General features: G+C 36.1%; 1 protein-coding gene across 1 annotated transcript in view; it reads right to left on the bottom strand.

Annotated features, from left to right (window-relative positions):
* NUP35 (nucleoporin 35kDa) overlaps nt 1–9,610 on the bottom strand; it is a 35,635-nt gene extending 26,025 nt beyond the window's left edge. The window contains exons 1-4 of the mRNA XM_012651159.1: nt 9,487–9,610; nt 6,243–6,413; nt 5,462–5,589; nt 2,777–2,837 (exon numbers count right to left, since the gene is read on the bottom strand). Of these exons, the coding sequence (XP_012506613.1) occupies nt 2,777–2,837; nt 5,462–5,589; nt 6,243–6,413; nt 9,487–9,526 (400 nt within the window). The 5' untranslated portion in view covers nt 9,527–9,610. The remainder of the gene's footprint in view (nt 1–2,776; nt 2,838–5,461; nt 5,590–6,242; nt 6,414–9,486) is intronic.
* Between the last annotated feature and the right edge of the window lie 823 nt (nt 9,611–10,433).

Raw genomic sequence — 10,433 nt, 5'->3', positions numbered from 1 at the left:
AAAAAAACCCTACTTTCCAATGCTCCCATAACAAGTTGGAGACAAGCCTGACCAAGAGCGAGACCCCGTCTCTACTAAAAAAAAAAAAAAAAAAAAAAAAAACCAAAGCACACTCCACCTTGCTTATATAGCTGAAAAGAATGGGGTGACATACTAGATTTTTGACCATGACACATGTTAGACAGACTTCTAAAGATGTCTGTCCCCTGGTTTGACTGACTGGTAATTCACTCAAACACTAATCTGGGTATTGCCATGAAGGAACTTTGCAGATGAAATTAAGGTTAGTAATCAGCTGACCTTAAAATAAGGAATTACCCTAGATTATTGCTGTGGGGCCAATATAATCAAATGAGTTTCTAGCAGAAGAATGCAGAAAAGTCAAGTCAGAGAGATATGAAGCATGAAAAAGGTCTTGATCTGCCACTGCTATATTTGAAGATGGAAGGGGAGCAAAGAACCAAAGAATGAGGGCAGCCTCTAGAAGCTAAGAATAACCTCAAGGTGACAACCTGCAAGGAAACAGGCACCTCATTCCTTCTCGTATCCACATGAAAATGAATTCTGCCAAAAACCTGAATGAGCACAGAAGCACACTGATCCCCAGACACTCCCGAAAGAAACACAGCCCTGCTGACACCTGAGCTCTAAGCAAACAACTAAGCTGTGCCCAGACATTTGACCTATAAAAACTGTGAAATAAATGCGTTGTCTTAAGCCACAAAGTTTGTGGTAATCTGTTATTGGCAGCAATAGAAAATACGGATTTTGGTGCCACAAGTCAGGTGGTGCTGTTAAACACCTAAAAATGGAGAAGGGACTTTAGAATCAGGCAGTGGGCAAAGGAAGAATTCTGAGGAGCATGATAAAAAGGCCTAAATTGCCTTGAACAAATTGTTAGAAGAAATCTAGACTTTAAGGACATTGCCAATGAGGGCTCACGTCTTGCCTGAAGAAATCTAGACTTGATGGATCAAAAGATCCAACTTATATAGTTGGATATTGCTTTTGTTATCCATTCTGAAAATCTCTACCTCCTAAATGGAGTGTTTAGCACATTTCATTTTATGTAACTGTTGATTTGGTTAAGTTTAAATCTACTGTCTTGCTATTGTTTCATATGCTCCATCTTTTTTGATATTGTGCTCTTCATTTCCACCTCTCCTGCCTTCTTTTTATGTCACCACCATCTCTCACCTGAATTGCTGGTAGCCTCCTAACTGGTCTCCTTGTTTCTATCCAAACCCCTCGCCCCCAAACTATTCTCATCACAAGAGCAGTCTCATTCTAATTGTTTTCTACCTTTTCTGGGTAAAGACCAATTGTTACAGTGACCTACAAGGCCCTGTCGTACATTGTCCCTGATTACCTCTGACCACATTTTCTACTTTTCTCCCCCTCACTTATTCCATTTCAGTCACACTATCCTCTTATTATACTTCCTCGAACACACCAGATATACTTCCACCTCAAGGTCTTTGTACTTGCTGTTCTTTCTGTCTAGAACACTTTTCCCTACCTCCCTCAGTTCAGGTTTTTAAGCAAATGTTACTTTTCCCCTAAGTACCTGTGGTAGGTGAAATGACCCCCACAAGATGTCCACGACCTAATCCCTGGAAACTGTGAATATGTTCCTTCACATGGCAAAGGGGAAATAAGGTTGCAGGTGGAATTAAGGCTGCTCATCAGCTGACCTAAAATAGGGAGATCATGCTGGATTATCCAAGAAGCACACAACATATTTAACAAGGGTCCCTAAAAAAGAGAGAGGAAAATGTGACCAAAGAAGAATGGTCAGAGAGATGGAAAACTGCTGGCTTTGAAAACAAAGGAAGGGCACCACGAGCCAAGAAATGTGAGCAGCCTCTAGAAACAGAAAGGCAAGAAGATAGTGTATCCCCCAGAAACTCCATAAATGAACACAGCCCTACCAATGTTTTAATTTTAGCTCACTGAGACCCATTTCAAACTTCTGACCTCCAGAGCTGTAAGATAATACATTTGTACGGTTTAAGCCACTTTTAAAGTTTGTGGTAACTTGTTATGGCACCAACAGAGAATTAATACATTATCCTATTTAAAACTATAAGCTTCTACCCCCTAACTCTCCTTTGCTGCTTAATTCTTTTCCTCCACAAAAATGCATTACCTTCTAACAAACTTTATAATTTACCATTTTGTTTATATATGTAAATTCTGCGAATAAATGTAAGCTTTATAAAGGCAGAGATTATCTATCTTGCTCACTATTTCCCAGAGCCTGGTATGTGGTTAGGTGATTCAAATATTTGTTGAATAAACATTTGATGGGATTATAAATTTATGAATACGTATGAAGAACTGTGGTAAGGATAATGCTGATGGTGATAAAAATGTCGTAACTCTTGAAGAAAAAAAGATATAATCAGCAGTTGCTTGTATTTAACTGCATTTAGATTTATAGCTATACATTAATATCTCTCAAAACACCTTTATATTCATTCTCGTCAGTATTCCTTTTCTCTCCAATTGCAACAGTTTTTAATTACACAATTTTTAGTAACTCAGGAGATACTTCAAATATCTAAGTATATAATTTTTTTTAAAAATTCTTAATATTTTGAGAATATCCTATCATGCCTATATATTCATAAAAGAATCAATGTACAAAGTATTTCCTTCCTGAAGTTATTGGCACTTGAGAAAATTTCCAATTTTGGCAATTATTAACAAAGGTTGTATATTACCTTCATTCATAGAATAGAGATGAGTCTTTGGTGTTAAAAGAGTTGCTTACCTGTTCCGGGAGTAGTTGTCGTAATTCCAACGAGAGGACTCTGCATTACTGAAATGTTTGGCTACACAAAAACAGGAGAAAGTGTTAAGGTAAAAATGCACAACCATAACATAAACACAGTAAGTACTGAAAGGCTCTGTTCGATAGATAATTGAATTTCTATCAGGTGCTAGAGATGCCTCTAGCTCACAGTCCAAAGGTACTCTAAGTTGAGCAGTATTAACTTAAAACATGCCAGACTCTTTAGCATATTTGTTTAAAATAAAAGCTACATAGTTTTAAAAATACTTTTTTTATAGAAAGTGACATGGTAGCTATTTGTTTCTAGTTCCTAATGTCCGATATTTGTAGTAACAGACAAAATGGTGTTCATCAAGTTCACACAGAAAAACAGAAAAGCAATAGAATTTTATTTTTAAATAGACACAAATCATGAAATACTATAGATTCAAATCAGCCTACACAATAAAAGACAGCATACCCCTACCACTACCAGTAGAAAATACCAAAGCTGGAAAATTATCAATACTAGTCCCTTTAAATATGAGAAAATTAAAGATTAAAGTAGTTAAAAACCCTTCTATAAACAAAGATAATATCCAATCAAGAAATGAGAACAAAAAGTGTTTTAAAAAATTAGAATAGACTTTTTCTAGACTATATAGATTTTTTAAAACAGATTCTGATTCAACTAAGGAAATCGAAAATCTAGCAACTAGAACCGAATGTTGAGAGAATGTCAGGAGAGATAGAAATTTATTGTTCAATTCTTAATGCCAACTTCTTTCACAATTAGAGGCTGGGCAAAGTCTCAAGGAGCATAACTAATTTGGGCTCTAATCTAGCAATAATATGTTTACTAACTTTCAAGTCGAAAACATTTTCTATAAATTATGACCCATGAAGCTTTTAAACATTTTGAATATAGCAATAACTGTCATCTACCTTTCTGTTTCTGTATCATCATAGGAATAATGAAAACTAGCATAAATTTAGAAGCCGGTAGTTCTCATACCAAACTAAACATCAGATTTATTCATCAATCTTTACAAAACCAACCCAGACCAGGACATTTATCCATTAGGAATATAACACATGCCATACATGTAATTTTAAATTTCTACTAGGCACATTTAAAAAGGACAAACAGGTGAAATTTAGTTTAGTTTATTTAGCCTAATTCATCCAAAATATTATAATTTCAATATGTAATCAATACGGAAAAATTAATGAGATACTTCATATTCTTTATAAGTCTTCAAAATCCAGTGTATATTTTACACTTAAAGTACATCTCACTTAGGGCTAGCCACATTTCAAGTATGAATAGCCACATTTCAAATATCAATTGCCACACTTGGCTAGTGGCTACTGTTGGATAGTGGTCTACAAGCGTTGGAAAGAAAAGGTAATCTATTTAACACATGCATGAATTTTGCTTTGCTTGACAAGGAGGCCTAATATGCCAGACGTATCAAGCCTACCAATAGTCAAAATTCACTGAAAGATGCTTTCTAATATTAAACACTCAAACTTTACTAAATTTGATTTAGGGAAAGGCATAAAACATATCCAAATCAGACAGCAGAATTATCTTTATACAAAAAATTTATGAATTTAACTGATAGGCTTTGTTTATATGTCCTACTGAGCACAATAGTGATAGGAAAGAACACTTGTGACTAAAAAGCTACTAAACTTCCTACTTAAAAGTCCATACTACCTTTCAACTGACAATCAAGAGTTATCATAGTATTAACACAGTACAGCTATTACAAATACTGACTCTAGATTCAAGACTGCCTAGGTTTGAAGCCTGACTCTACTACAGACTAGCTGCCTTACCCTTGACAAATTACTTAACCTTTCTGTGTCCTACTTTCACCAATACTAAAATGAAGCTCATAACAGCTACCTCAGATTCATTATAAGGATTAAATAATACATTAGATATTATAAGATCAGGGCCTGCATACAGTATTTCATAAGTATTAGACACTTTTTTCTGGCTGTCAGTCCCATCAAAACGGAGACTGTCTACCTTAAATATAACCTATGACTTAAAACGACACCATCAGAACACCTATACCAACTAAACCACCACCATCAGAACACCTACACCAGAAGCATACTAAAAAACGAGCTCATAAATATTCAGGAGACAGCTTTTTTTTTTAGCAAAATAAATAAACGGTAAATATGCCTCTAAAAAGATATTGGTCTTATATTAATAAAGCCATTCGTAAAACAGAGATCCCAAATCATTACCAAGTGCCCTACATCTGGATAAAACCCTACATTTGGATAAAACCTGAATCTTCATTTGTTCTTTCACAAAATTATTTATAAGTATTAAACTCCTTAAACAATTGGAGTGACTTAAACCATAATCATATTCTACATGTATATTAAGTAGGGTGAGGGCAGGGGCAGGTACATAAGGCATACCTATAAAAACGACAGAATTACCTATATGAGAAAAAATCTGGGGTTCTACACCTTTAAGTAAATTTCATGATTAACACAATTTAAGTAGATTCTATGATAAATGTGTTTAATGCTTATTCTGTGCAACACAGTTACACTAAAACAGACCTCAGGGAAACATTTCTAATTATTGACCCTCACTGTATAGCTGCATAAAAACATGAAGTTATACACTGCAGATGAGGGTATATATACCACCTGTCTTCTTGAAGATAAAGGTGTCGATCCAAGTCCTGGGCTAGAAATGTCATCGTATATACTTCTAACTGGTGGAGCTCCACTTTTATCTTTATGAGCTGGCACAACTGGCTGTGGTGGTGACCCACCTACAATGTATAAAAAAATATAGTCAGGTGAGAAAACAAAGGCATCTTTTATCTCTCTGGTAAGATTTTTTAATTAACATTTTTGAAATATTGATTTAAACTCCTGTCTCCTAGTTCTTTTCAAACTTCAATACGCTGAAGAGTCACCTGGGGACCTTGTTAAAATTCAGGCTCTGATTCAGAAGGTGTGGGGTGAAGCATGAGATTATGCAGTTCTAACAAGCTCCCAGGTGATGCCAATGCTGCTGATCTACAGACTGCACTTTGAATAAAAGTTTCCAGAATAAGTAGTTAATAGAAACTTTAACATCTCCAAAACAGAGATATATATTTTACAAAATATAGCATCTTAGCATTGTGTCATATTTAGTGTTTTTCTTTCCTAGTGGTACTAAATGGTGAATTTTACAATCAAAGGCATCTTAGAATAAATGAAATATAGGGCGAATTTTTTAATGAATGGTTCTTGAAATGATAATAGCTTACGGTGCTTACACACCTATTCCAAGAGCCTTAGAAGCTTTGTCTTACAATAGAAGCATTACTTAATTTTTTTAATAAATGTGTTGATGAGGGTGAATCCTGCACCACTCCTTAAAAATGCAGTATGTGTGTTGACATTACTATAAAACTATTTTAAGAATGTCCCCTACCTGCAAGTAAAGGTGATCTCATTTCCATTACCCCTACAGAAGGGCCACTAATTGATCGAGGTTGTGGAGTCACTGGAGCTGGTAAATCCCCCATTAAAAATCCAGGTAAGAACTGGGCATTAACTCCTGGCTTTGGAGATGATGGTGAACCCAGCATCATTGGTTCAGATCCTAAATGAATTAAAAAAAAAAATTAAGAAATTTTCTGTTACAGTATCTAGCAAAAAGATGTAAGAATCCAGCACAATTGAGAATTTAATAAAAACTCAAAATATTATAGAACTATAGTTAAATTTATTACTTTTAAAGCCAATAAAAACTATTTCTAGAAAAATGTAAATTACCTTGTATGCACAATGTTAACCTTTAACAGCTGTTTTTGTTTACAGTATTTCACAAGTTTAAAAAATCAACACTTATTGTTGTTTCCTTTTTTAAATACAGCTATGGTTGGAATACACTTATTTTTAAATTAAAAATTTGTATTTAATGGATTATTTTAAAAATCCCTAACAGAACTTCTTTCCAATTCTGGGTCAGTTTCTATTAATATGCAACCACCAAAAAGGAGGACAGAATGCACTAGTTAATTACACAAAGTCTTAGCAAATCAAACACAATGGGTCTAGATTGCTAAATGTCTCATTTTTTCTTCCCCATTCCTAAATACAGTGAACCATTTTTGTGATAAAAGTGTAATCATGCACGCATTAGAGTGCTTGTGAAATAACAGTGGTAACTAGCATCCTAACTCAGAAACACATTAAAGAGAGTTGGAAAATTTATTTTTGGATCATTTTTTAAATCATTAAAGTTAAGAATAATCAATAAAATTCTCCCTAATACAGTCTCAACTTAAAAGAGAGAACTAATAACTCACAGCTGTCAATTCAAAATCAATCTTCACAATTTACAGGGTAGATATTATTACCTTTATGAAGATAAGCAAGCCATATCATTCTAATTTCAGAACAAAATAGCCCAGTAAGGAAAATACAAGCAATGGAGTCTGAGATGTGGGTTCCAGGTCTCTCAGCAAAATAAGCGTAAGTACAGCATCCACTCACAGAGCTTTTGTTAGAATTATAGCAAATACAGCACTTGACCTAGTACCTGATATACAGTAAGTGCTCAATAAATATTATTCTACCAGTATCTTATAATAGCAAAAACTGAATGATTAATGTGTAAGTGCAGAACTGCAATCTCTGCTTATAAAAATAATTTTTCAACTAGGTGACAAGCCTGAGTATGATTCGTGGCACTCAAAGATCAAATGTTTAATATGTTACACATACAGTTTTTATTCTTACTGAACTTCTAAATAGCCTCAAAAATTTGTTTCTTGCTATCCAAAAACTGTCAATTATTTATTTTTCCTCTTATTTCCTATTATAATAGACCTACATATCAACACAAGTGTATAAAAAAGGAAAAAAGCAAAGTAATTCTGAAATAATGTGTGAAAAACTGTAATTACATTGTAATTATTTCATAAAGTGCTAGTTACTATGTTACATGGCACTAAATATTTCCAAAGAACAAAAACTAAAATCAAACCAAAAGCCTAAACACAAGCATATTCCGAACAGATATTTAGAAAATCACAGCAATAAATGTAAAGTTTTTGGTAACACCACCAACTACCTTCACTCTTCCATCCCCCAGAAGAAAAAGATACATTGTAAGTAAAATAAGAATTAAGGAAAGTTCTGATATATCTGGATATACACTGACACAGTAGAAAGCACCAGAGAGTTAGGAGGGCACAAGGGGCTCTTAATCTGGACTGTCATTAACCGCTCCTCTGGGCAAAATTTCACTCAAAGAGAGAAATTAACCAATGGATGTTGCAGGTTCTAAATTCTCTTTCACAGTCTGTACTCCTAAATAACTACTCAGCTAGCACAGTTTGTTGAAGTTTTAATATACCAGTAACTATCTGGAATATCTACAATACATGGTGTTGAACAATTAAGATGAGCTAATGTCAGATTTCCGGCCAGACACTACATAGGGATAGGTTTATTCACATGTGTAACCACAACACACATGTACTCTAATATGTTTTTGTTGAATAGAAAACTTTGGAACTGAAAATGAGCTTCGTGATCTCTAAGCTATACGAAAAATAAATACCTAGACTGACATCTGTATGTAAGTTTCAATGTAGCACAGTTATCTGCAGCATTGACGTTATGTATTTAGTATTTTATGACACACTAAAGTAGTTCAAGTTACTCTATTCTCAAAAGGAGCTTATTTTATACAAACATGGCAAGGATTGCATGCCCTTAAAATCTAAAAAATTCATTCTACAGAATATATATCGCACTTGGTCTCTTTTCCAAACTCAGAAAGTTATAACTTAATTTTCAGAAAGTCTCTGTAATAATAGACGGTTTATTTTCTGTTCTAAAATTTTCGACAGTTCTCACAAGTCACAAAGCCCAGCAGAGGGAAATAACGAAAAAAAAAAGGAAATCAACATGCTGTTAACTTGGCAGATTTTTTTCAAAGACGACATATTTCAACAAGGCTCTCTAATAAACAATGAGAGTGAATCTTTAAAAATTAGATCTTGACTGGTTAAAAGATCTCCTACAATACTTAGAGCCACCGTCCCCAGATAAAGGCGGGAAAAATTGTGCAAACGCCTAGCTTGCTATTAAGGTCAATATCTCAATGATGACAATCACCTGCTTGATCAAAATGTCGCACGATTCAAGCTTCCATTAATAACAGATACCTTTTGCAAAGCCCGGGAGAATAGAGGAGTCCAAACAGGAACTGGAAGCATTGGTGACCAAGGAGAGCGGACTGTAACCACACACTCCAGGGCACCGCCCACCCACGTGCACACAGATCAGTTCCTTCCCTAGGACGCTTCCGAGGATCCCGGAACCCAGCAACCTGGCATCGCGTCTCGCGCGTTGTAGGGAGTCTCAGGTAAGGGCCAGTCTGGTGCGGCTGGCGTGCGGGGGCATAAACACAGCTCAGTCACCGCCCGACAGCCGTTTCTTCTCCCTCCCAGGGCGCACAGCTTCCGCAGCCACCTCGGTAGCGGTAGGATGGTGACGCCTTGAGCAGCGCGGGGGCGACTAGGAACTTGGGGAGACCCAGGACTCCCCCTCCCCGACCGAAACCAGCAGGCAAGAGCCTGACTACTGCCTTTCAGTCTTGCCCGCTTCCGGACCTACAGCGTGGATGGCAGTGCCAGCAAAGAGAACAGTTTTTCACTCACCCATCATGGGCGCTTGGGGTTCCACGGCAAAGGCTGCCATCGTGGCGGCAACTACACTTATCCAAAGCACCGTCCCGATTTTCAAAAATGGCGGAAACGCTCCCCACGGGTAAGGGTGCGCTACCTTATGGGGGCTGCGTAATTTCCGGACATGCGCTGTATTTAAGTTGTGGACGTCGGAGCCATTTTAGAATAGGGCAAGTGTCTTTGCTCAGACTAGGAATCTTAAGAAAAGGAATTTTCGCTAGGAAGGTGGCGAACCAGTCTGGAAGCTACGGTTCTGGGAATGCTTTTGGTCACTCTATGAGCCTCCCGATTTGTTGATACTTGAGTTTCATAGAAACACAGATTGTTTTACTGTTTCATAATTAGCTTGGGTTCACCTGGTGCTTTGTCAGCTGTCAGCTTTTCCGATTAACACCTGGAAAAGTTAGCTTGATGAAACAGTTGGTATTTCTTTCCAGTGTCGATTTTTGAGCTCAGCACATCCCGCTCTTTTCTCAAAGCATATATTTGACCATCTGTATACCATTTCTTTTAAATTTTGTGTTATGTAAGTACAATTTTACATTAAAGCATAACTAGTATGCTGTTTTATTACATATTGCATACAAAAGAGTATGGCTAATGAACGTTTATGTAAGTAATGGAAGTCAATCATAAACACTTATGAACCCACCCACCGTGTGCTCCTGCCTATGCCATTCCTCTCCCCACACTTTGCTGCTTTTAAGGTATATTCATAAATAGATCACATACATTCTATATATATGCGTGTGTAAAAATGTTGCTTAGTTTTGCTAAGCAACATTTTTGCTAATAAAGTTTACTAACTTTATTTAAAAATGTTCTACATGTGTATAATCTGGGATGTGCGCACCAAGCTCATTATCCCCAAAATATCCACCTATGCTCAGCTATTTCTTATGGGACTTCCTGAAATCTCA

Source organism: Propithecus coquereli, unplaced genomic scaffold (assembly GCF_000956105.1).
Source record: "Propithecus coquereli isolate 6110/MARCELLA unplaced genomic scaffold, Pcoq_1.0 Scaffold35, whole genome shotgun sequence".
NCBI lineage: Eukaryota > Metazoa > Chordata > Mammalia > Primates > Indriidae > Propithecus > Propithecus coquereli.
This window is presented reverse-complemented; position numbering and strand designations above follow the sequence as displayed.